Genomic DNA, 24,384 nt, shown 5'->3' with positions numbered 1-24,384 from the left:
CCCATCAGCACGAAACAGAGCACCACATGCTCGTGTATCTGAAATGACCAAACTTTGATGGGGAAAAAGGATGGAGGAGCAGTTGTCACTTGAACCCTTGGTGCATCTGAAATATTCCTCTGTGGCAAACGGTCCATTTTGGGCCTTTGACAGCTACAGCTGGAGAGTAATGAATGCAGGACTTGTCTGGTGGTGGTGCTATTCTTCAGCTATTCTTCTGAGGCTGTTCTGTAGAAGCCTGCTCTTGCGTTGCCGCTGGTTCTGTGAAGTAGGACGTTGAACGCCGTGGACTGGCATGGTAGGCTTCTGGTTCTGCGCCTGCACCAGGAGCACCATCAGCACCTCTGTCCTCGCAAGGGCGCTGATAATATCCCGCATGCTGGTGGTGTTCTCCATGCTTAGCTATATGCTGTCTCGCAGTCGTGCTGGGCAGCACAGCTCATTCTGCTCCTTTCAAGTCGTCTGATGCAACTACAGGAGAGTGACTTAGCTCTGAATGTATTTGGCACCATAGCTCTGACACGTCTGCATTGCGCTGGCTGGTTGGTACATGAGCGGCTGGTTCCCCTTGCTTGGTGATCGTGCTCGTGTCTTTTCCCTGGCACGTGTGCCTGCCTGCACGCGCATGTGTGAGGTCTTGCTGCTGGGAAGTTCCGTTTTCAGGCCCTTGGGCTCCTCTGAAGAGCCATCCATGCAAAAGCAACAGTAGGTTTGACCCCTTGGATGGGCACATCAACAGGTGGGTGGTAAGATGAGACACCAACTTCTGCCCAAAAGTGGGAGGCTGTGGGCCCGGGCGGCTCGATTACAAAGTATCGTGGCAAATAGCATGAGCTGCATGTCCTCAAAATAGCCCCCGGGAGCCTATATAACGCGATGCCCCTGGGGAACCATCAGTCCTGGGCCAAGGGCCTGCGGGTGACCGGCGTGAGCCCAGCGCCACCTCCTGCATGCGGCATAGGAGTGTAGGGAGAGCCTGGCGGCCGCTGCTTCCTTGCCGGCGAGAGGGACTCGCGCCCAGCGGGGGCACAGACACGGGCGCGGAGGGAGCGCAGCGGTGCGGGTGCCATCACACCTCCATAGCGAGGAGGGACCTGACAGGCAGAAGAGGAGAAAGCAGCGCTAGGAGGCCAGCGAGTGGTAGGGCCGAGCACTGAGCAACTGCGGCCGCTCCTACAGCCCCCCATGCCTCTGCTGCTCCTCTTCCTCTGCAGTGCCTGAAGGCCGCGATCAGCATGAAGGACTATTACCCAGTCTCAATGCCCCGGTACAGTCGGTATGCCCGGAGACTGAGAGCCTCGCGCACTGTGCGCTTCCCCAACGACGTCGTCTTTCAGGACCACATCAGGCAGGGGGACCTGGAGCAGGTGGGCAGATTCATACGTGCCAGGAAGGTGACGCTGGACACCATCTACCCTTCTGGTGAGTGCTGCCGGGGTTGGCAGAGGTGGAATCTGCGCAGCAGCATGGCTCAGCTGGGCTGCGAGGGAGAGGAGAGAGCTGTGCAGCCAAAGCTAGGATGTGGGCCGCCTTCGGCAGGGTGACGGGTTGGAATCGAGTTGTTTTCCTCCCTAGTGAGGGGTACCACCCCCAACATTGCCAAGCAGGGCCCAAGAGAGCCCCGTGCCCCAACATCTCCCCTCAACGGCGTGGTCAGCGCATGCTGTAGGAAGGGGGGAGGCTTACCCCCTGGGCCCTGTCAAGGCATGATGGTGCACCTGCAGTGTGGTGGGACCTAGGAAAGGAGCTGTGAGCACAGGCTGGTCTGTGGAGCTCCGGACAGGACAGCGGGGCTCCTGCCTTCTGCCCCGGCTTGGGGGAAAGAGCGGGGAGAAACAAGGCTCTGCATTTTGTTTCTGGCTCTGTCCGTTTCTTACAAACACTATTCTTTCTCGCATGTGTGGATCTGTGGACTTGTGGCATTTACGTTCGTGGGGAAGGCATTGTGTTATGTTTCCACCCAACCTCACTAGCGACTGTTCATGGAATGCTTTGATCCATACTGGCTGGTGCAGAGCCCAGATTTGTCCCTTTCTTGTGTTTGGCATCAGCTTTTGCTGTCACATGGCCATGGAGACAGGGTCTCAAATGACCCCAGCTTCCCCCTCTGTTTACTGATTGCTTCATTACTTGCTCTGTAAGGAGCTTCCGAAACTTGGACAGAGCAGGACCCCGGAGACGCTCTTCTCGTGTCCCTGTGTGAGTCCTGGCCGGGTCTCGGGGCAGGCCGCTGGCTGGGAGCTCTGCAGGAGGGGGGCAGCTTCTCCTCCCTTAATCTGTCCTGCCTGTCCCAGTGGGGAGGTGGGTGCTATGCCATCTCAGAGAGGATATTTATGCTATTTAAGGGGAACAGAAACCTGCGGCAGCTCGTCTTGCTTCCTCAGTCTTTGTTTCTTTCCCCAAACTCATCTCCCTGATAACGAGGGTTTGCTGGCACCCCTCTTTCCTGGGCTGTGAACGACTCGCACTTGTAAGCTCAGCATTTGGAGACGCTTCCCCCAGTCCAGAGCTAACAAATCCTTTCCCTCTAGGCATGGCAGCCCTCCACGAAGCTGTGCTGACTGGAAACCTGGACTGTGTCAAGCTCCTGGTTAAATACGGCGCTGACATCCACCAGAAAGATGAGAATGGGTGGACGCCCCTGCACATGGCCTGCAGCGACGGCTATGCTGACATAGCCAGGTGAGGAGCACCTCGCCCGGGCTGTGACGGGACGCCCCCGTGTCGCAGAGCCCCGAGAACCACAGCCGACGGCCACGGCGCTGGACCGGGCTCCGGGCCTCTCCTCCCGGGAGGGCGCCCGGTGCACGCGGGACCGCCCGGGCCTTAACGCTCCCCGCGGCTGCGCCCGGGCATGGCGGCAGCGGGGCCCGGGGAGCCCCGCCAGCTGGCAGGGCGGCCCGGCAGGCCGCGGGCCCGGCAGGCCGCGGGCCCCGCCGGCTCAGCGCCCTCTCCCCTGCAGGTACCTCATCTCCCTCGGGGCCAGCCTGGAGGCCACCACCGACGCCGGGGAGAAGCCCTCGGACCTCATCGACCCCGAGTACAAGGACCTGGTGGAGCTCTTCCAAGCCACCACGATGGACTGAGGCGGGGCGCGCCGAGGAGCCGGCCTCGAGGGGCCGGGGCGGCGGGGCTGCGCCGGGCCCGGGGGCCGGGGCCGGGCCTGGGCTGGGCCTGGGCCGGCGGCCGGGCGGGGGCTCGCTCGGTACCGCGTCTCGGGAACCACTTTGTACTTTTCCAATAAAGCATCTCGCACGCCGCCTCCCTCGCTCCTTGCGCCGGGCCGGGGCCGGGGCCGGGGCCGGGGCCGGGCCGGGGCGGCGGTGACGTCGTGGCCCGGGGAGCGGGCGGGGCGGGGCCGACGCGGGGGCGGGGCTGCGACTGCGCGCTGCGGTGCTTCCGTCGCGGCCCGAGGGCGAGCGGAGGCGGGAGCCGGGCCTAGGTGAGGGGCGCGCGTTGCCATGGCGACGGGCGGGGGGCGGCCCGCGGCCTAGCCCCGGCCTGGCCGCCCTCTCCTTTCTCCCCGCAGCCGAGCCGCGCCGCGCCGAGCCGAGCCGCCGCCGCACCGACGACGCCATGGCCAGGTGAGCCCCGCCCGGGCCCGGGCCCAGCCGCGGCCCCGGGCCCGGCTCAGCCCCGCGCTTCGCTTTCAGCTCCCCTGTGTCCCGCGTGGTCTACAACGGCAAGCGGAGCGGCGGCCCGCGCTCCCCCGGCGCCGGCAGCGAGATTTTCACGCCGGCCCACGAGGAGAACGTGCGCTTCATCTACGAGGGTGAGCGGAGGCGGAGGCCGCGGGGCCCCGGGGCTCGGGGGGCCCCGGCTGCGGCCGGGCCTGTGGCCAGGTGCCGCCTGAGGCGAGCGGCCCCCTCACCCCTGCCTCCCCGCAGCCTGGCAGTGCGTGGAGCGCGACCTGCGCACCCAGATGGGCTCCGAGCGCAGCCTGGTCGAGGAGTACGTGGAGAAGATGCCGAACCCTAGCCTCAAAGGTGAGGGGGGCGAGGGGCACCCCCCCCGGCTCCTGCCGGCGGGGATGGCCAGCCCCAGGGAGCCTGCGCGGGCTGGGAGGGGGCTGCGATGCGGCCTCTGCCGCCAAAGTCTCTCCTGTCATCCCTGCAGCGTTTAAACCTGTCGACCTGGGTGATCTGAAGAGGAGGAACACACAGGATGCAAAGAAGTCCTAAGGCGGGTCCTCCCTGTGGATCGGCTGGTCTCCTAAGGTCCTCAAGCAGATTTAATTTGAGATTTTGTGTTGATTTCCTCCTCTGGTCTGTACTCCCAAAAGCCCGCGGGAGAGCCAGTCAGCTTTGGGGCTGGCTCTGAAGCTACCTGAAATCAAAGATGCTCAGGGGCTCACTGAGGATGCCCAGAGCCTGTTGCAAAGGATTCCAGCCCCCCACTCGTAGCTTTCTCTGGCCTCAAGCTGTCCTTCCCCACTTCACGCTGGGCTCACAGGTCTCCCGTTCTCCTTCCATCTCTGCCCCTGGCGCGCTGAGTACATGGGCTCCCTGGGCTCTGGTGCGTGGCAGGGCAGAGCAGAGCGGCTGTGTTGTCGGTAGAGGCAGCGCTAGTTCTCCGCTCCCTTCTGTGCACCAAGGACCCACAGCTGCTGGGGCAGGCCGGGGGGAGAAGGAAGGAGAGGTGGTTCTGTCCTTGTGCCGTGGGACAGACAGGCAGCCCCAGTTCAGCACCCTTCGTGCAGCTGCCTGCTGGGCAGGGCACACGGGCTGTTCCGTGCTCCCTTGTGGGAGGGCTTCATTTGTGCCTGGGCTGCTAGTGCTTGGGACTCCAGTGCTGCCAGAGCTCGTGGGTCCGTATCCCAGGCCGGATTTTCCTCATGCTTAGATTGGGCCGGATCCCTGTGGTGCTGGAGATGGAGCTGCTCCCCTCTCCCTGCAGATGGAGGCGGGGTGTCAGCACCGGCCCCAGCCCCAGGCGCCCGAGAGGTGCTCCGAGGGGGGTGCTGGGCCGCATTCAGCCCCCCCCGGCCTCAGTGCTCTGGCAGCTCCGCGGGAGGTAGCAGCAGTGGGGGGCGGCTGGTGCTGACTGTGCGGAAGGAAGCTCGTTGGCATCCTTGCCTGAGCAGCGCCGTGCTGTTCAATACTAACACCAGTTTCCAGACGTGCACCCTTGGAAGAGATCTGGCCTCCACCGCTGGCAGAAACGTCACTGCGTGGGGGCTGCTGTGTAACTCGCCCCAGGGGGGGCTTTCTTGGGACCCTCACTCCTGGCAAGGCTCGGGTGGTTTCTGCATCATCGCCTCTGAGCGAGGGGGAGCAACTGTGCCATCCTCACCCGACTGAGCAGAGCAGCCGTGCTGGCCGCGTCTCTGCCCCAGAAGACCGTGGGGAGCGGTGGGAAGCAGCCCCTTGCCTGCCTGTGCTCCGAGCCGGCAGGGAGGGGGCTGCCGGGGGCCCTGCCCAGTGCCAGTGGGCTTCAGGAGGGGTGCGGGGGGAGTTGTGGCTGCCATTAACCTTTCCTTTGTTGAGTCGTTGAGCTATACTGTTCCCTTTTTTTTTTTTCTGTTGTCTGTCACTTGAGGAGTGTTGTAAATAAAAGCTGGTGTCCTTTTGGGTCTGCCTCCATGTGACGCTGCCCACCACAGCCCCTGCTCCGCGGCTGCCTCGGCCGGGCGCAGGACCGATCTCTGCACTGTTTGCCGCAGCGGTTGTGCCTGGCGGGACGCTGCCCGGCCGCTCCTGATGGTGCTGGTGTGCCATGCCCGCTGCGACACTGCGAAGGCCTGGGAGAGTGCCGTCTTAGCCGCAGCGTCCCCGGGGGCTGTTCCCTGCCCGATCCCCCCCTTGGTTCCTCGGCTGCCTGTGCCCGCTGCACTGTTGGTGCTGGCCCGTGTGCGCCTGCGGCCTTGCTGGGGCAGGGCCCTTGTTCTTCCCTTTTTTAGACTTCCAAAACGTTCTCATTTTGTGGCTGAAGCCCTGTGTTTTCCATTTTAGACTTAAGCGCTGGTGATAAAGACTCAGGGCTTGCCTTGCCTTTTCAGGCCTGACCCAGTCCTAAGGAGAAGTAACACAGAGAGCAGAAGCCTCTTATTTTTATTTCTTTATTTTTTTTTCCAGAAGGGATCTTGCCCTTGCACTTGCTCCGGGCTCTTAATTTCACCGCAGGCATGTGCGGCCCGGCGCTGCATGCCGGTAGCACAATGCCCTTGGGCTCTGGCAGCCCTCCTGCGAGCCAGCATCCTAGGAGCTGTCGCTGGACCAAAGATTTAAATGTTGAGACTATTAATACACTCGTATCTTCTTCCCTCCCCTGCTTTAATGGCATTTAAACTATACTTAGCATTGCTAGAATTTCTCCTCAAGTGCATCTCTTTACACTTAGGCACGACCCTGTTTACCTCCCATCACCAAAACGTTCCCAGGGCGCTCGCATGCCGGGGCGCGCTGCCCGCTTCTGGCACGGCGGGACGGTGCCTCGGCCCCTCTTGCAGCCGACTCTGCCGGAGCCGCCCCTGGGCCCGCTCCCTCGCCCCGGCGCAGCCAGGCCCCGCTTCACCGCAGCCTGCGGGGAGCGAGTGCCCTCGGGAGAGCAGGGGCAAGAGGTGATGGTTATCGCTGTCGTGGCCCCTCTCCTTTGCCCTTTCCTGCAGGACAGTCCCCGTGGCGTGCCTCGTGTCCGGGGAGCGTGGAGCTGAGCAGGGCTGCCCTGGCTGGAAGCCCTGAGCGCGCCTGGAGCCGTGTCCTGGGTCCGTGCGTGCGGGGGGAATGGGCGGGGGCTCCGCTGGGGCCGGTGGCACTGGAGGAAGGCGCCCCATGCCAGCCGGCTGGTTGGGGAGCCCCTGCGCCTCGGGGGGGGCCGCCCGAGGGAGGGAGCGGTGCGTGGTGCGAGGGCGGCGGGACGGGGCTGCGTGCGTGGGCGAGAGCTGCCCCAGCACGCCGGGGGCCGGCCGCACACGGCCGGTGCGGTCGGACTGCGGCAGCCCCCGAGCAGCTCGTCCGTGGGTCGCGTCCCCGTACTCCGGCGTGGAGAGCTGCAGCCGGCTGGCTCTGTCTGTGCCCGGCGGGGCTCACGGCCCGGTGTGGGATGGGGTCTGTGCGGTGCCCACCCCCTTCCTCCCCTGCCCGGGCAGGCTGCCGGCCAGCTGCCGTGGGGCCCGGCACTGGTCCCCGCAGCTGGGCACGTGCCACAGACCTCGTCGGGGCCATCCTGGGGGCTGCAGCGGTGTCCCCGAGCCTGAGGGCACGTGCGGGGGCTTTGCAGCCCAACCCCGCCAGCCTCTGCCTTGTTTTTCTCTTGGCTTGGGTGCTGTAAAGCCGGAGGCAAAGCAGCCGCTCGAACTCTAATGAAATGTCGTACAAAAATCATTCTATAAACAGGCAATTTTTATAAAGACTAATAACAAACCATGGGGGTGAGGGCGGTGAGGTGGCGCAGGAGAAGTGTGGAAGTCAGGTGGGGGGGGGTGCCCCTGCAAGAGAGCGAGGCCGCAGGCCACAGAAATCAGGCTGTTTACCTATAAAAATCGAACTCGTCAAGGGTTTATTTTCCCTGTGACTCGGATATGGTGCTTATCATTAGATTAAACGGTGGGAGGAAGAGAGGTATGTGTTGTATCATCAAATTAAGCGGTGGGAAGAGGGGACGGCAGCGGACAGAATCTACTTAGAAGACCAATTTGCGGTGCTCAATTCCCTTGATAAAGTGGGAATATTCCTGCGAGGCGCCGCAGCCCCGGGCGCCTGGCTGCAGCCGCAGGGGAGCCGCTGCCCGGGCAGGCCGGGTCGGGCGGCGAGTGCTGATTTAACGCTCCGGCCCCGCTCCACGCCTTGGGTTTAGCCCCACAGCCAGGGACTCGCGCTGCGGCCGAGTCCGGCCTCTGCCCCCGGGCCTGTCTGCCCGGGGCATGCGGGCTAGCGGGCTGGTGGCTGTGCCTCCGTTCCGCCGGTCGCTGGGATCGGGCGGCTCCCACCAGGCGGCCGAGGCGAGCGTCTGGGAGCGTGCGTGCACGCGTGTGCGCGCGCGTGGTGCAGGCGGCGCTGCCCGAGATGTGCCCCGGGCGCGTGGGCGCGCAGGCGGTGCTGCCCGCAGCCTGGCGCTGGTGCTGTGCCGGGAGCCGTCAGGGTGCACACGGGGATGTCGCCGTGGGCAGTGCCAGGCCACGGCAGGGAGGGTCCCCCAGCCCCAGCCTTCGCTGGGGCCCCAGCAGGGTCCCTGGGGCAAGGGGCAGGAGCAGCCTTCGCCAAGCCACTCACGTCCTGCCTGCCTGTCCCGCAGCCCGGTGTAGGGTGGGCGCCACGTCCCGCAGGCACCCGCTGTGAGTGGAGGCTCTGCCCTCAGCCCTGGGCGCAGGCAGAGCCCCGGCAGCCGGTGGGCACGGCAGCGCAGGGGCGGTGGGCTGTCCCCTTCCAGAGGCTCTCCACGGCGACGTGCAAGGACGCCGATGGCAGCCCCGTGGGCGCTACCTCCTTGGGCCAGGGCTGGCCCTGCTCCCGGGGCCGCGGGACGCCCTGCTGCCTCTCCCCCAGGAGCTCTGCCGCAGCCCAAGGAGGGGCCGTGCCCAGCAGTCCTGGGGGTCCACGTGTGCCAGGGAGCCGCTGGCCACAGGCGGGAGCCGCTGGCCACAGGTGGGAGCCGCTGGCTGGGGCACGTGGCTCTGTGGGAGCAGGGGGACGCCCAGGGCACAGGGGCTGCCCGCTCAGCCCTGCGGCCCCGGCAGCGCCCCGGCTTCGGGGCAGCAGCCAGGCTGGCAGCGGGTGCTACGGGGACACCGGGCACGTGCACGGGGGCTCCCGGCCGCCAGCAGACGCTGTCCCTGCTGGGGGCTGTGCCCGGCGCTGCCAGCTCTGACCCCCCAGCCAGCCCCTGCCACGTGCCCCGGCCCTCTCGGCATCCGCCACCCCCACACAGAGCCCTCGGGCTGCCGGGCCCAGCCGTGGGCGGGATGGCGGCACACGGCACGGGGCTGTGTGGGGGACAGGGGGCTGTGGGGACGCGGGGCAGTGCCGGGGGCTGCCCCATGGCCCCGGGGGGACGCAGGGCACTACCGCAGGGACGCCTCGTGGGCTGGGGCTGGCTCGGGGTCCCCGAAGGGTCCCCGTCGTGGTGCGGCAGATGTGACGTCCTGGCACTGGACGTCACCCTGCCTGGGCAGGATCTGGGGGGGGTGGGGGTGTGGGGGGTGTGGGGGGGGTGTCCCTGCGCCCTCGGTGCCGTGGGGCCAGCCTGGCCCCAGTGGGGCGTCACGGTGCCACGGGGGGACGACTGTGGGGTGTTGCCATGGCAACGCTGGAGCAACAGGCGCAGGGCCCGGCGCCGCTCGATGACCATATTTACCTTCCCAGAAACCGCTTCGTGCTCCAGCAATTTGCCTCAATTAGGCTCGTTACCGCGTCAGGAGGCCGCAGTGACGGCAGCGGCCGTGGGGGCCAGCGGCTCTGCAGGGGCTGCCCTGGCCGGCTCTGCCACCGCAGCTCTGGGCAGGGTCCATCCCTGTCCCCCTTCCCATCCCCATCCCCGCACCCGGGGGCCCAGGCAGACCCGAACCCCTGCGCCTCCCTCCCCTTGCCCGCTCAACCCCACAGCATCGCTCCCCCACGCGTCACGCGTCCCCACGGCACCGCCGCGCTGCCCCACAGCGTCGCTGCCGTAGGCTTGCAGCCCCTGGCGCCACGGCCCAGACCCCTCCACCCCACGTCCCCGCTGCCTGCGCTGCACCGGCCCCTGGACACCGGGTTCCCACTCGGCCAGGACAGACGGCAAGCTGTCAAGTAAACAGAGGAAAATTACTGCGTGCTCGGCACGGCGCTGCCGCTGGGAGCCAAGCGCCGCGCAGCCAGGGCCGGCGCTGCGGGCATGCCCTCCCCACGCTGACGCCCGCGCCCTCGCAGCGGTCTGGGACCCCGCCAGCCCCCGGCCAGCCGGCGCGGTTCCCGCCATCCCTCATGGCAGGGCTGTGGCTGTGGCGGTGCGGGTGATGCTGGGACAGGGCGGGATCTGGCGGTGGGGGGCAACCGCCTGCCCAGAGCTGCTGGTTACTGTGTGGGGCTGCCGGTGGCTGCCGGGGCACGGCTCCAAGCGCTCGCCCCACTTGTCACGTCCCGTGCGCCGGGCTGCGCGTGGGGTCCGGACAGCCGGGGACCGTCATCTGCTCAGGGCCAGGCGGGGCCGACCGCGGCAGGTGATGGGCGGTGCCCCATGCCCAGGGCCTGTGAGGCGGCAGGGGGTCGCGGCAGAGCTGTCTGTCTGTCTGTCCCGCCGCCACCCATCAGGCAGGGTGCCCCGGCCGGGGCGGTGCGCCTGGCTAATCCCTGCACACCAGGCGATTGTGGTGCCCAAAGCCGTGGCATCCGGGCTTAGTGCTCATGTGCACGGCCCAAGCCTCTTAGGGTGCCAGCCCACCGCGCTCCCGCCCAGCCACGGACAGCCAGCTCGGCCCGCCGGCACAGGGGGACCCACAGCCCCGCACCCCGTGGCACTGCTCACAGTGCTCGGTGCTGCTGGCTGGCTCACCCAGGAGAGAGGGGGTGCCAGCGGGCAGAGCCAAATGATTTAATTAAGGGCTCCTGGCAGTGAGAGGACAGAGCCGATTAGCGGCCAGAGGAGAATGCGTGCTGGCGGGGAGCTGGAGCCCTGTCCGGCAGCGCTGCAGTGGCCGCTGCCTCACATCTGCCTTGCCCACCTGTGGGCAGGCAGCAGGGCAGGCAGCGAGGCTGTGGGGCAGGCAGCAGGGCTGTCTTCTGGTGCAGCCCATCCATGCCAGGTGGCCTAGCTCCCCCTCCATGGCAGTGGCCATCACCTGTGGGTGCTCGCGGGCACGGTCTGGGGCCACGGCGTCCCCAGTCCCCACACCCTGGACACCCGTTCCGGACAGAGAGGCGCACGCAGAACTGGCCCTGCAGCCCAGCACGGGCCCACACCTATTTACAGTTACAACAGATAAATTACAGCACTGCGCAAAGGGTCTCGAAGGCGCACGAGGGCAGCACCACAGGATGAACCCCCCACCCCCACACAGATCCCCCCGCCCCACAGATCCCCTCCCCACAGAGGTCCAGGTCCCGCTCGCCGTGCCTCACCCGCAGCTGGCCCAGCCACGTCCATCATGCCGTGCACGTCCAGCACGGCGCAGCGTCCTCGCCGGGGTGGGCAGGGTCCCGCGCAGCCTGCGCGGCGCCCGGAGGAGGACGGGGCTGGGGAGGGAGGCGGTGGCCGCCCCAGCTGGCTCAGCCTGCGGCAGCGGGACCAGCACAGCCCTCCCACTCCGGCTGCAGGCTCAGAAGTGGCTCTCGGCCGTGGTCTCGGGGAACTCGTAGCAGTGGTGCCGGTCACCCAGGGCGAGGTGCTCGGCGGTGCTGCGGCCGGTCCTCTCGAGGTAGTGGGTGCCGGGGCGCACGGCGGCCAGGCTGCGCCCCAGCCCGTTGGCGCAGCCGCTCACCAGCTGGTGCTTCTCGCAGGCACTGCCAGCGCCGTTGCGGGCACTGGGCGCGTGGCTGTAGGTGTGCTTGTACTCCTCCGCCAGGTCCTTCCCCAGCTTCCAGCGCTGCCACCTCTTCAGCAGCTCTGCCTGCACCTGCGAGCAGCCGCCGTCAGCGTGGCCCCGACAGCTGCCCGGGCTCCCCCGGCTGCCCGCTCCCACGCCATCCCGCTCACCTCCTTGTTGACGAAGCAGTAGAGAATGGCCACCAGCATCCCCTGGGCAGAGGGAGGAGAGGCGTGAGAGGCATGTGGCCAGACCCCGACCCCAACCCTGGGTCTGGTCCCTCCCGAGACGCAGGGTCCCTGCGGAGGGCCCGTCCCGTGTGGGGCTGGGCTCACCTGGAAGGAGCTCAAGAAGAGGTCGAAGAAGAGCTTGACATAGCGCAGGGTGCCCTGGGCATGCTCGTCCGTGATGAAGGCGAAGACCACCTCGTGGATGCCCAGCAGTGGGATCAGGGTCAGCGTGGACTTGGCCAGCCTGCGCGGAGAGGGGCCCGTCAGTGCTGGGGTCACAGGGTGGGCGCGCACGCGTACACACCCCAGCGTGTGCACCGTGGGCACGCGGGGCCGGGGCTGTGCCGCTGCCCACCTGAACTTGTAGTCAGTGTAGCGCATCTGGTGCGCGCGGAGCTTGGAGACGAGGATCTGGATGATGCGGATGAAGATGAAGAAGTTGATCTGCGATGGAGCGGAGCGAGCCATGAGGGGCAGGGCAGGGGCAGGCAGGGCGGCTCTGGCCCCTGTCCAGGGCAGCCCCTTTCGCAGCAGGCTCGGGGCCCTCGCAGATGCTGAGCAAAGGTCTGCAGCGGGCAGAGCCGCAGCCCCCAACTCACCAGGATGGCCAGGAACACGGGGAAGCGAAGGATCCACCAGAAGCCCATGTTGTTGTTGGTGGTCCAGCACCTGCAGGGAGGGGGACAGGAACTGCCGGGCAGCCCCAGCCGAGCGAGTGCAACAGCCCAGCACCCTGCTCCTTGCAGGGGGCGATGGCATGGGGTCCGTCCGCGCTCATCACACCGTCCCCAGCATCCCGCAACGTGTCCCACGTGCACCCTCCCGTGCCCCGCGCACCCGCAGGTGCCGACCCGCTGCAGGGGCTGGTACTCACTGGATGTTTTCGTAGAGGAACTTCACGATGACCCAGGGGATGAGGAACAGCACGGGTGCCCCTGGAGGGGAGGTGGGTAGGGGGAAGGTGAGGCACTGTGGGGTCAAGGTTGGGGCCGGAGGAAGGGCAGCCAGCCCGCCCGCACTCACCCCAGCCGATGCACAGGTAGAGGGTGAAGTAGCTCCTCTCGGAGAAGACGGCCACCACCAGGAGGTTGTGCAGGTAGATGCCCTCCACCAGCAGCCAGCAGTAGTTGGCCACGATGCCATACTGCATGAAGACCGTGGCCGCCCGACAGCCCGCGGCCGCCTGCGAGCAGGGGTCAGGGCTGCCACGCAGCCCGCGCCCCCGGCCCCGCCAGCCCCGTGGCTCACCTCGTCGCTCAGCCAGATGTGCACATTGTAGTCGTCGATCTTGTCACTGTAGTGGGTCTTGAGCAGGGCGTCGATGACCAGCACGGAGACGCCCTTCAGGATGAAGGAGGCGAAGAGGTTCATGTGGATGTAGTTCCTCATGCAGTGCAGCTTGCTGCGGAGGCGGGGAGCCGCCATCAGTGCCCACGCCCGGACCCCCGGCATGGCCCCCGCCTGCCCCCCATCTCCTGCCCCCAGACCCCCGGCATGGCCCCCGCCTGCCCCCCAGCCGGGCGGCCGTGCCCGCGTCCCTACCTGAAGCCCAGCAGCAGGGCCAGGGCGAGGAGCAGCGCACACAGGGACACTGAGTAGCCCACGGTGTACATCACCTTGAAGCTGCCATAGGTCTTGGCAAATTTTTCCTGGAGAGGGAGGGAGCAAGTGAGGGCAGGGGCAGGCAGGGCAGGGCAGGGCAGGGGCAGGCAGGGCAGGGCAGGGGCAGGCAGGGCAGGGCAGTCAGGGCAGGGAGCCCCGCGCCGGCCACCCCCAGCTCTGCCCACCTGCGCCTCCAGGTCCTCAGCGTCGAGCTCACACTGCGTGGCATCGCGCAGGGACTGTCCTCGCGGGCCTGTCACCCACTGCCCGTCCGGCCCGCAGGTCTTGAAGACGTGTCTGTGCTTCACTGCGAGGGGAGGAGGGCAATGGGGTGTGCCGGGCCCCGGAGCCACCACGGGCGCCGTGCATCGGCCCAGGCGTGACCGCCTGGAGCAGCACCTGCACACACACGCGTGCACACACGTGTGCGCGCCCCCCTCCACCCCCCCGGCCGTTACCTTTCTGGTACCAGGGCAGGAACCAGGGGCAGGGGACGCTGGCGGTGCTGTTGGGCGGCGTGTCGGGCCAGCAGGAGAACTTGTCGAAGGTGCGGTTACAGACCAACTCTGCGGAGGGACGGGACGTGGCGGCACCCTCGGCCTTACCCGCGCAGGGAGCCGGGTGCCAGGCTCCACGCCAGCCCCGCTCCCCCGGTCCCGTCCCACCGGGGCCCCGTGCCGGCTCTCACCTGTCGGTGCGGGCAGGCGGCTCATGTTGCCGTGGCACTCCTCGCTGTACGCCTTCCAGCTCTCGAAGACGAAATCCGTGATCTGGGCGGAGGGGCCCTGGGGGCACCGGGGAGCGTCACCCACGCCCTGCCCGTGGGGGCCGCCGTGCCGGGCAGGGCAGCGACCCCAGCTCGGGGATGGCCACGGGCGAGCGCGGGCTAACGCACCGTGCAGTGCCGTGCCGTGCCGTGCGGATGGCAGGGCAGGCAGGAGAGGGCAGCGGCTGCTGCACAGCACGCTGTGGCGAGGGGCTGCTGCGGGCAGGGGGGCATCGGCGGCAGCTCGGGGGCAGGCAGCCCGCTGGTCGCAGGGCAGAGCACCATCGTGCGGGATGGCCCGTCCTTACCTGGCAGCAGAGCAGCAGCAGCAGGAGGCTGAGGAGACGCGGCTGGGACATCCCTCCTCCGGGCCGTGAGCCGCATGGGGAGCAGCACGGGGTGCCTGGCTTCCTACCGGCCCTCGGCGGCTCCTCCGCCCTGGCGGCGAGGGCCCTGGGGCGTGGGCGACCCTGCGTGAGACGCTGGGTCACGGGGACGCAGGCGGCAGGACCCATCCCGGGGCAGAGCCGGGGGACGTGCGGCCGGGGGCAGGCGGGCACGGGAGGGGAGGCTGCTCCGGTGCAGAGCTGGCCCCTGTCACAGAGCCACGCTCCAGTCCCCGTCCTTGCCCTACCCTGCCTGGCTTTACCGTTCGGCTGGTTGTTTGTGTGTTTTCCCGCAAGGCTGAAGAGCCGCTGCGTACCTGCCGTTTCCTCCCCAGGATGGCATCGGAACTGCGGCCACACCACCCCTCTGCCCGCCGAGCCGAAACCCCCAGCCCCCGCGTGGCCGGAGCGCAGCCACGTGCGGGACGTCACCCCTGCGCAGGGTGGGCCCCTCTGCCTCCCCAGGGCAACGCCGCCTCCGGACCCCCTGCGCACAGACCCGGGCCGGGGCCACCCCACACTGGTGCTGGTGCCCGGTGGTGCGTCAGTGCTGAGCCCCGAGAGCCCAGGACCCCGGCGGCAGCCAGGACCCCTCCTCATGCCTGAGCATCTTCTCAGGGCAGGGGCTGGCGCCCGGGCTGCCTCCCCTCCCCACCGCCTCCACGCCACCGCTCAGGGCAGATCTGCATCCAGCGGCGGAGGCGGCCAGGCCCCTGGGACGGCCCCGTAGGGTGGCCCTCGGGGCGCCCCGTCCCCGTCCCTGGTCCCGCAGGTCTGCTCTGCCGCAGCAGCCACCCGGGGATGGAGGTGGGCAGGGAAGCGGCAAGGACGGCTGCCAGTCCCAGGGCTGTTAACCATTAACCCGCAGGGATCCCCAGCTCGCGGGGCTGCCGTGGTCCCTGCACCGGCTCAGCCTGGCTGCGCTGCCACGGCCCCATCGCCCCCGGCCCGGGCGAGCGACGCGGTGCCTGGTCTGACACGGCGCCCGGGAGCTCCCGTGCAAAGCCTGGCTCACGAGGCGCCGTAATTCCCTCCATCCCCCTAAGCCGGTTACAGGGCTCCTGAGCGGGATTTCAGCTCTTCCGACAAGGGCCCATTCTGATGGCAGCCCCATGGCACAGCGCGTGTGGGGTGAGGGCAGCCGAGCGGGAGGGGACGGGGGGGCAGAGCAGACAGCAGTGCCCGTGCCACCACAGACACGGCGGCATCGCCCCCCGCCCGGCCTCCCCCTTGGGCACCGGCGGAGTACTTCGCTCCCCGACCAGCCACGGCTCCCAGGGCTTGCTGCTCTGCCCATGCCTATTTTTATCCCTGGGAAAGTCGTGTTTCCTCCATGCAGACCCACTCGCCATGTCGCAAGCGGCTGCCTAAGCAGCTCATTAATCAGTGCGTGGGGCTCCAGATGCGGCTCGGGGAGCTGGACCTGCTGGCGCGTGCCTTATTTAGACAGTCCCAGGACAGAAAGAACTGTCTCCTGGGACAGAGCACACTGGGTGGGCTCTGGGAACCGAGACCTTTGGTGGGTGCCCGCCGGCCACCTGCCCACGCCAGCATCCGTGTCCTCATCCCCCTGCCAGCCCCACGCCAGCAGCCCCGTCCCTGTCCTCCCGCCAGCCCCACGCCAGCATCCCTGTCCCCTGCCAGCCCCACGCCAGCAGCCCCGTCCCTGTCCACCCCTCAGCCCCCTGCCAGCATCCCCACCTGCCCCATCCTGCCGCTGCCCATGGCCCGGCCCCGTGGGAACCTCCCGGTGCCTGGCCCCAGCCCCGAGCATCCCTGCCCCGGGAGGAATCGCTCCTCCTGGGCACCGTGGGTCAGTAGCGAACTCTCTGCCAGCCCCTCTCCGCGGCCCAGGGAGGCAGCTTTGGGGCAGAGGTGTCTCTATTTTTAGCTGCCTGCAATGGGATTTAGCGGCGGGGACGCCTCTGCCCTAGACTCCCCCCCGGGCTGGCAGCCGCTCCCCCGGCCCCGGGGCCCTGCCGCAGCCAAGCTGGGCAGACTGCACTGGGTGAGGGGTCCTGGCGCGCGGGGCTGGTCACGCTCCTCGCCTCCGGCACGGGGCTCCCCGCTTCGCAGCGGGGCCCTGCCCAGGCCCTTTGCCCCAGCTGCCTGCGGTGCTGCGCAGCCGCAGCGCCGTGCCAGCCCCCTGCTCCCCGTGGTGTGAGGGACCCCCGGCAGCTCGGCCACCCCACGGTGCGCTTTCGGAGATGCAGGCTATTTCTAGCAGACACGTGGGTGTGCAGGAGTGGCCGTGGACCAGTTGCCTGCGGTTCAGCACAGACAGGCAGCGGCAGGGAAGGAGCAGTGGCCCTGCGCGGCCGGGACAGCGGGGTCTGGGGCAGCTCGGACCACCGGCAGCGCCAAGCACCTCCCCGGGAGCTGGCACTGCCCAGCATCGGTGCCCACAGTGCTTGGAGCAGCCGTCGCTGCTGGCTGGACATGCCACGGCCACTGGTGCCAGGAGCCCCTCTCTGCCGTGTCCACTGCTGCCAGAGGCAGCGCTGCGGGAGGGACCCAGCTCCACGTCACCACCTCCCCTCACCCTGCCGTGCCCGACTGGCTCCTGGTGCCGCGTTCCCCTGCCCCAGCACCTCACCCCCAGCCGGGGCCAGGCTTTGGGAGACCCTCCGCTGCGCCAAGCCGTGGGCACCGGGTGGAGGGTGGCCGGCATGCGGGCGGGTGCATCTGCTGCGGCTGTGGCGCACTGCAGTGGGCACACAGGGGACTTTTGCCCCACGCTGGCGTTGGGCAACGCGGTGCGTTCCTGTGTCATGGCTCTGCGGCTGCTGACCCCCGTGGAGGCCGGGCTGCAAACACCCGGTGCTGCTCTGCCGGTGAGGGAGACCTCGCGCCCGTGACGGGAGAGGAGGAAAGAGGAACCAGCCCCGGGACGGCGGCGCCCACACGGGGAAGGGGCCCATACCGGCAGCCCCAGTGCTGGGGGTCCAGAGGTGTCAGACCCAGGCACCATCATCTGCCCTTGGGGCGGGGGCAGCGGGGCGGCCACTGCCGCCCGCGTCGGCGCGGGCACCTTCCCGAGCCAGCGGTGCCAACCCCTGCCGAGGCGGGGGCGCAGAAAGGACCCCTCTCCCCCCCGACCAGCCTCCCTGCAGCCGCCGGCCCTGCCCCCTCCCCGCGGCTCACGGCCCGGGGCAGCCGCCAGCCCCGGTGTCTGCTGGCGGGTGGGGACCGGGCTGCGCAGCCCGGGGAGGGGACGGGGCGAGCCGAGTACCGGGGCGCGCCGTGCCGCTGCCGTCGCTGCACCGGGCCGTGGGGAGCGGCTGGGAAAAGGCTCGTGCCGGGATTTTGGCCCCACCCGTGGGTGTGCAGCCCCGCGCTGCCCCGCAGCAGCTCTGAGCCCGCGCGGCCGGCGAGCGCCCGGCCCTGCCCGGGGGACAGACGCTCTCTTCCTCCCACCCAGGCCGGCTTCCCCCGCGGATTTTGCCGCCCCGGCCAGCGCCCGGCACCGGCTGCCGCCACACGTGCGAGGGAACGAGCTCCACATCTGGGACCGCTGCGGCCGATGGCTGTACGGATCAGCGGCTTGGTGAATCCTCCACGGGGATGCTCATGGGCATCTGCAACGTGACCCAGGAGCACCCCGGCACAGCCGCGGCCCCATACGAGCACCGGGAGGCTGGCGCAGCCCACCGCGGCCCACCGCAGCCCACCGCAGCGCCGCTGGCTCAGGAGGCGGCGGTGGGGGCTGCGCGCCCTCCGGACGCGGGGATTAGCCCCCAGTGCGCTAATGCAGCGCTTTCCACGGCTGGCTTGGCTTTGAGCTCAGAGCTACAAGCCAGCGCGGCAGGGGCTTCGGCACTTGGCAGGGGAGGGGATGGTGCAGGGCCAGAGCTGATGCAATGCCAGCGCGAGCCTGGCCCCGCAGATGCTGCTCCACTTTCCACCCAGGACCACGGCAAGCAGGACAAGCGGTGGGGGGAGACGGCCAGAGCGGGGAGGCCCGGGAGGTCTGGCACGCACCCTGCGCTGTCCCCGCCTTTGTCCCTGCCCCGAGCTTGGGGCCGGCCCCAGCTCCCCACCTGCAACCCACAACTGCTCCAGTCCTCCCCCGTGAAGCGAGTACAAGGACCATGGGCAGCAAAGGAACAGCTGAACTGCCTGGAGCAGCCCTCGTGCTGCAAGACTGCGGCTCGTTTGCACAGAACTACATGATTGTGGAAACACTGAGCAACAGCACACGGAGAGAGCCAACGTCACCAGGCACCGACGATGTCGGATTCTGTGTCACTTTGGACCAAGAAAACCTAAACCAACCCTGACAGCGTTTTCGCCAACAGCAACGCAGGATGCAAACAAACGGCACTCGCCCCTGTGCCGTCAGGACGAACGCTCTTTGTATCACCTCCGTGACTGCCCTGATACTGAAAGGGGTCAAGGGCATCTCCCACAGCTGGAGCGTGGTCTGCAGGCACAGCCGGGCAGCCCAGCAGTGGTCGAATAACCTTGCTGCCCGGCAGGCTCTGGCGAGGGAACGCTGAGCCACACAGCACCTCGGTCCTGGCTCGGGGAAACGGGTTTTTCTTGTTCACCCCATTGCATGAAAAACCATGAAATACAGGAGGACGGCACAAGAGACACTGTGTGACACGTGTGGTTAGCGTGTCACAGGGGAAGCACAGGACTGGGAAAAGCCTAGGAAAAGGTCAGTGCAGACAGGCGTGTGCGGACGCGTGCCTGCACTGGGAGCTCAGCACCCGCCTCCCCAGAGCAGCTCGTGTCACGAATGGACGCTGTGGTCATCACAGAGCTCAGGACAACCTCCCGGTACCTCACCGAGGAGCGAGCTCAAACCCTGCCCTGCCAAGGTGCAGTTGTGCAAGCGACATTGCGCACAGCAGACCATCCTGGAAGGGGTCCTGGCAGAGGCCCTCCCTGTCCCAAGGCACCCGCAGCACCTTGGCATGGCCAGCCACCAGCCACGCCGGAGGCAGGTGGTGCTGTGGGGTGGCACTCGTGCCCAGCCATCCGCTGGCGCCTGCTGCTCACAGCCAAGTTCCCCAGACCCCCTGGGCTGGGGCAGACAGACAAGGACAGGGGCTCTGGCCACGGGGGACGCAGGACAGGGCAGAATGCAATGGAGGAGCACAGGGGGACCGAGTGGAGTGGCCGTCCCATCTCCCCTGCGTCCAGCTTGCCCAGACCCTGCCTTTGCCTCTGCCTCTGCCTGGCACAGCGAGGTGCACGGAGCAGTGCTGCGCTCGGCGGCTGGTCTCAGCCCTGCACTGCTGATCAGGGCTTGCGGTCACATTTTTTCATTAACTATTTTTAATCCACATTTTGCCTATTCTCCGTTCAGCTTTTTTTCTTTTCCCCTCTCCAGGCAACAGAACATAAAATAATCTGCACCGCAGCGTGCGGAAAGGAGCGGGGATTGGTGGGAAGGACAGGAGCTGGCAGCTGGGGCGGCACTAACATGCCGAGGAGGGGTCCTGCAGGCCCTAAATTTTCCTGCCGATGCACAGATAAAGCCGAGGAAATCACAGGGGCAACCACTGAATTTGGCATGGGTCAGGGCACCCACAACAAACACGCGCTGCCGAGCGCCGTGTGGGGCAAGGCAGCTGCGTTACAGGGTGCGTGGCGAGGCGCTGGGCGGACGCACGCTCAGCGGTGCTGGCTGGGCAGCAGCAGATTCCCCGTCCTCTGCCTGCCCAGCCGCCACGGCTCGAGGGGAGCTGGACTGGCACCAGTGTGCCCTGCTCTCCCTTGCCGCCCCGAGGGAGCTGCCAGGCTGGGAAGCACAGCACCAAGCAGAGGTGATCTTGGCAGCTGCTTTGGAGATGCGCTTGCAACCACGAGGGCAGCAAGGTCACATACCCAACATGTCCTGGTTAAACAAAGCCATTTACCAACACCGTGTTGACACAGCAGAGCTCGGGACAGAGTCACAAAGGGCACTCACAACGGGCCCCTGCAACACCCGGAGAGCTTGGGGAGCACTGGGAAGGGTGGAAAAGTGTCCCCTGCTTCTGCCTCTCGCAAGAAAGCCGCAGGCACTGCTGTGCCCACGGCAGGGAGATCCAGCGGGCACCACCCTGGCGAGGGGCTTCTCAGGGAGTTGCTCCCAGCACGTCAGAGCCTGGCTGATACCACTCACCCGGGGCTCACAACAGCCACGGCAGCACCCAGGGGTGCCGACATGCCCAACGGCAGAGCCCCTTCCCCAGGATGCCAGAGGCAGCGGCTCAGGCACGGAGCGGGCACAGCCCAACAGGGTCCCCCCAGCCCAGGACACCCCTTGTCGAGGGGCTCAGCCCCACCGGGGCCGGCACCCAGCACCCGGGTGGCTCTGGAGGCTGCGGCTCCGCGCTCCCGGGGCTCAAGCCGCGGCCCCGGGGATGCGCAGCTGCCACCCGAGTCCACGTCCACGCGACGGGGCGTGCGGCATCCCGCCGGACGGGGAGCCCCGAGACCGCGGGGATGGGCGCTCCCCTCCCTCCTCCCCCCCTCTGCCCGTACCTGTCGGGGCTGGGCTCGCGGCGGCTCCCGGGCGCATCTCGGTGCTGGCGGGGACCGGGACCGCGACCGGCGCGCTCGGCCGCTCCGGCGAAAACTTTTGCCGGAGCCGCGGCGGCGGCGGCTGTGGCGGCTCGGGGGGAGGGACCGGTGCGGGGGGAGGGACCGCGGGCGAGGAGCCGCGTCCCGCCGCCCCGCTCCTCCCGCCGGCACGGGGGGGGCACAGCCCGGTGCCCCCCGCCCCGCCCGGCGCCGCCAGCCCCGGGTGCTCGGCGCTGCGCACGGCGAGACGCTGCCCGCACGGCCCCTCATCACCGGCGGCCGCGCCCGGGAGCTGCGGGGGCGCCGGCGCTTGTCCCCGCCGCCGGTCCCCGCCGCCGGCTCCTCCGCCCCGCCCCGCTCCCGGGCACCGGCTGGACTCGCCGGCGGGGACGGGGCGGGCGGAGCGGCGGGGGCAGCTGGAGCGCACCGGGCGCCGAGGCAGCGGGACGGGGGTGCCCGCGGCTCCCGGGGGCCAGTGCAAGCCCCCGCGGGGAGGCTCCCCCGGCCCCAGCGAGGCGGCAGGGCCTCGGGGCTCTCCCGCCATCCCCGGCTCTGGATCCGGGGCTCTCCTGCGGTCCCCGGGGGTTTCCTGGCACTGTCGCCCCCAGCCTAGTCCCGCGTCCCGGTCCTGCCTGTGCGCGGAGCCGGCAGCTCCCGCCGCGGGAGCAGGGCTCGCCCCGCCCGCGGACCCGCACAAAGCTCCGCCGTGCCGCCGGCGGCTGCCTCGACCACCCCCCCCTACCCCCCCGCCCCATTCCGGCCGCCGCTGGCGGGGACGGGTCCGTGTTCGCCGCGCGCTGCCCCGCTGCAGCCCAACCGGGGACCAACCCGGCGCAGCGGCGAACGGCCGGGCACCTCCGAGCCCGGGGGCTGCGGCTGGAGCGTGGCCTGGGCGAACCCCCGGCCACGGGGATGCCAGCAGCCGACCCGCCGCCCTGCCCCGGCCGTCGGGCACGAACGCATTTACCGTGGGCCGGCAGCCGTGGCGGCCGCGCAGGCTGGGGCAGCTCGGGGACGCCGAGCGCGCTCCCACCCGCAGCCCGGCCAGCCCAGCCCCCGGGGCCGGCTGCAGCGCGGGGCTCCCCGGAGCCCCCCAGCCGGCGTCCCGCTCTGCTCAGCCCCCCCCCCCGCTCGCTGGAAGCCCCTGCGGGTGCGGACCGGGCGGCCTGGCCACCTGGGCGCTCACTGGGGCTTGCGGGTGCCTCGCCAGCGCCGGGGGGTGGGTCGGACTCACGGCTGCCCTCCCGGAGACAGCCCTTGTGCCCCCCCCGGGTCGGGAGGAGGCTGTGAAGGGGTCCGGCAGCCCCCGGCCCTGCCCGGTGCGGGCAGAGGGGGTTCCTGTGGGAGCCCCCCAGGCAGCAGGGCCTGGGGCTCGGCTCGCTGCGCGGGGGCGGCGGAGGCCCGGGCAGAGGGCAGGAGGAGACCAGGAGGGGCCAGGCAGCCACGGCGAATGCAAACACTGCGGGCAGCGCTGTTGACAGTCCCGAGGCCTCTCATTTTCCGATGCTCGGAGATAAGAAGCGCTCCCGCACCGTGCAGCTGCCGGACGCTCCGTGCTCCAGGCTGCGTCTGGCACATGCTGTCCTGCCGGCGTGGCCGCGGCGCAGCTCAGCTGCCGTAAGGGACGTAGGAAGAGGGTATGCGCGTGCCAGGAGTGCAGGGCTGGTGCAGCCGGTGGGACCGCGCCGGCTGCAACGTCCCTGCCGCCAGCCACCGCAGGGCCGGGCAGGGCTCCGTGCCGCTGGAGGGTGATGGCTGGCCGGGGCAGGGCCCCGCGGCTCCATCGCTCTCCTGCTCCACAGCGGCCTTTCGCGTGGGCGCAGAGCAGCGCCCGTCAGCCCTGGAAGCGGTGCTGGGGTGGCCGGGGGCACGAGCCATCGCAGCCCAGCTGGGGCCAGGCAGCCCCCAGCCCCTCACGAGGAAAGAGGGCTCAGCTCACCCCACGCTCACCTGCCCACGGCTCTCACAGGGGGCCAGGCACAGGAACAAAGCTGCGATGCCAGGCAGCATCAATAGGCTTCGTTAAGGTAACGAGCCTTCACTTCGCTGCTGTCCCAGGCTGGCTCTGTTCCGCCTGCTGGAGCCCAATTAGCGTCACATCAGGGGGCAGCTCTAGCGAAGAGGCAGGGGTGGGCAGGCACCCTCGGCCCGGCTCTGCCTAGGAGCTGCCTGCTCAGCTGAGACTGGGCACAGCTCAGAGCAGGGCTGGCCCAGGGGGGCCGGGCCCACAGCTCCCCACCGCATGGGGCCCGGAGGCGCTGGGTGCACACGCCCGCAGGGCCCGGCCGGGGGCACAGAACGGGCTGAAGACCCCCCTGCTTGGTGCGGTGCCGAGGGGGATGAGCCTTGCTCTCCTCCCTCTGCTCCTGGGGAGCTCAGCTCCCTCCCGCAGCAGGAGGGGGCACAGCATCCCCCCCGCCCTCCCCCATAAGCAGGACACCAGGCCCTGCGCTTGTTCCACTGTTTATTATATATTAAGGTCACAGATATTCCAGTTCTTTGATCCCTCGGGGCCACCACGCGCAGGGGTGCACATGGCAGAGGGGCCGGTGCCCGCAGCCCCCGCGCGCAGGGCGGTGCAGGGTGAGGGAGGGCCGCGAGGCAGCCTCGGTGCACTCGGGGCTGGGGTCTGCCCCGGCCTCGGTGCGAGGGGGGCGAGGCTGCAGAGCGGCGCCGGACGGACGCCCCCACCCGAGGCTGGGTCTGGCGGAGGACAAGCGCACCGCAGGCGCGCGAGCGCCGGGTCCTCAAGCACGCGCTGCCTGGCCCCAGCCCCGGGCGAGGGCGAGGGCAGGCCAGGCAAGAAGGGCTCCAGCCCCTGCCTGGCCAGCAGGGCAGGGCGGCCGAGCGGCTGCCCCTCGCCCACGGGCCCGTTCTCTGTCATTGGTATGAGGCACAATCCCTGAAGAGCCCAGCAGCTGTTGGGCGCTGGTGAGTTTTGGCCAAGCAGAAGCAGGGGGCGTTTGGGGAGGCTGGGAAGCAGAGGGGGGATGCCAGGCTGCCCTGGGGTCAGTGGAGGGGCACGTGGGGCCAGAGGCACTAAGGGAGGACAGGGCCTCGCTGTGCTAAACCCGCGCCTCCCCTTGCCCCTTGCAGGAGAGGCTGGGAGCACGCCAGCCCCCTGCCCCCAGCACAGGCCCCGCCGCAGTGTGGTCACTGGCCCCCCCAGCCCCGTAAGCTCTGTGAGCAGGCACAGAGCCAGAAGGCCGGATGCCCTGTCCTCCCCAGGACAGCGCAGTCCTGCTCCCAGAGGCCCGTAAGGGACAGGGCTGAGGGAGGGAAGGGCAGAGAACTCGTGGCCAGTAGGGCAGTGGGAAGACAGCAAAAAAAACCCCCAAACCAACAGTGCAGAGGGGACAAGAGGCCCAAGAATATCCCATAGGTAACGGAGGTGCTGAGAACGGGGGTGAGAGAGGAAAGGGGAGTCTGGGGCTGGCTGGCCAC

General features: G+C 68.7%; 3 protein-coding genes across 6 annotated transcripts; 2 read left to right on the top strand and 1 right to left on the bottom strand.

Annotated features, from left to right (window-relative positions):
* Positions 1-1,000: 1,000 nt before the first annotated feature.
* On the top strand, positions 1,001-3,112 carry PPP1R27 (protein phosphatase 1 regulatory subunit 27). Its single transcript, XM_075518671.1, has 3 exons — positions 1,001-1,422; positions 2,532-2,682; positions 2,963-3,112. Exons 1-3 carry the CDS (start codon positions 1,236-1,238, stop codon positions 3,084-3,086), a joined length of 462 nt encoding a protein of 153 aa, XP_075374786.1. The 5' UTR covers positions 1,001-1,235; the 3' UTR covers positions 3,087-3,112.
* A 256-nt stretch (positions 3,113-3,368) lies between these two features.
* Positions 3,369-5,570, top strand: MCRIP1 (MAPK regulated corepressor interacting protein 1). Of its 2 annotated transcripts, none has more exons than XM_075518754.1 (5): positions 3,369-3,442; positions 3,530-3,584; positions 3,654-3,772; positions 3,888-3,986; positions 4,117-5,570. In XM_075518754.1, exons 2-5 carry the CDS (start codon positions 3,577-3,579, stop codon positions 4,179-4,181), a joined length of 291 nt encoding a protein of 96 aa, XP_075374869.1. In that variant the 5' UTR covers positions 3,369-3,442; positions 3,530-3,576; the 3' UTR covers positions 4,182-5,570. The 2 variants fall into 2 exon arrangements, with proteins under 2 accessions (XP_075374869.1, XP_075374868.1); XM_075518753.1 differs by having other exon boundaries at positions 4,096-5,570.
* A 5,443-nt stretch (positions 5,571-11,013) lies between these two features.
* Positions 11,014-21,101, bottom strand: GCGR (glucagon receptor). Of its 3 annotated transcripts, none has more exons than XM_075518752.1 (13): positions 20,902-21,101; positions 14,344-14,505; positions 13,958-14,054; positions 13,728-13,835; positions 13,455-13,576; positions 13,210-13,316; positions 12,916-13,069; positions 12,691-12,850; positions 12,542-12,602; positions 12,267-12,336; positions 11,773-12,111; positions 11,608-11,649; positions 11,014-11,527 (listed from the first exon to the last, which is right to left on the bottom strand). In XM_075518752.1, the coding sequence occupies exons 2-13, from the start codon at positions 14,392-14,394 to the stop codon at positions 11,231-11,233; spliced, it is 1,608 nt and encodes a 535-aa protein (XP_075374867.1). In that variant the 5' UTR covers positions 14,395-14,505; positions 20,902-21,101; the 3' UTR covers positions 11,014-11,230. The 3 variants fall into 3 exon arrangements, with proteins under 3 accessions (XP_075374867.1, XP_075374866.1, XP_075374865.1); XM_075518751.1 differs by lacking the exon at positions 20,902-21,101 and having other exon boundaries at positions 11,773-11,911; positions 12,023-12,111; positions 14,344-15,706; XM_075518750.1 differs by lacking the exon at positions 20,902-21,101 and having other exon boundaries at positions 14,344-15,706.
* Between the last annotated feature and the right edge of the window lie 3,283 nt (positions 21,102-24,384).

The sequence above is a fragment of the Mycteria americana genome, chromosome 16 (genome assembly GCF_035582795.1).
Source record: "Mycteria americana isolate JAX WOST 10 ecotype Jacksonville Zoo and Gardens chromosome 16, USCA_MyAme_1.0, whole genome shotgun sequence".
NCBI classification, from domain to species: domain Eukaryota; kingdom Metazoa; phylum Chordata; class Aves; order Ciconiiformes; family Ciconiidae; genus Mycteria; species Mycteria americana.
Note: the sequence above shows the minus strand (reverse complement) of the source record. Positions and strands in the feature narration are given on the sequence as shown.

Coding starts and splice junctions, on each gene's coding strand:
- PPP1R27 (XM_075518671.1), top strand. CDS start 1,236: ATGAAGGACTATTACCCAGTCTCAATGCCCCGGTACAGTCGGTATGCC. Junction 1,423..2,531: donor GGACACCATCTACCCTTCTG/GTGAGTGCTGCC, acceptor CTTTCCCTCTAG/GCATGGCAGCCCTCCACGAA. Junction 2,683..2,962: donor GGCTATGCTGACATAGCCAG/GTGAGGAGCACC, acceptor TCTCCCCTGCAG/GTACCTCATCTCCCTCGGGG.
- MCRIP1 (XM_075518753.1), top strand. Junction 3,773..3,887: donor CGTGCGCTTCATCTACGAGG/GTGAGCGGAGGC, acceptor GCCTCCCCGCAG/CCTGGCAGTGCGTGGAGCGC. Junction 3,987..4,095: donor GCCGAACCCTAGCCTCAAAG/GTGAGGGGGGCG, acceptor CTGCCGCCAAAG/TCTCTCCTGTCATCCCTGCA.
- GCGR (XM_075518750.1), bottom strand. CDS start 15,021: ATGAGGAGGGGTCCTGGCTGCCGCCGGGGTCCTGGGCTCTCGGGGCTC. Junction 13,070..13,209: donor GCCCTGCTGCTGGGCTTCAG/GTAGGGACGCGG, acceptor CCGCCTCCGCAG/CAAGCTGCACTGCATGAGGA. Junction 12,603..12,690: donor CTACCTGTGCATCGGCTGGG/GTGAGTGCGGGC, acceptor CCTCCCCTCCAG/GGGCACCCGTGCTGTTCCTC.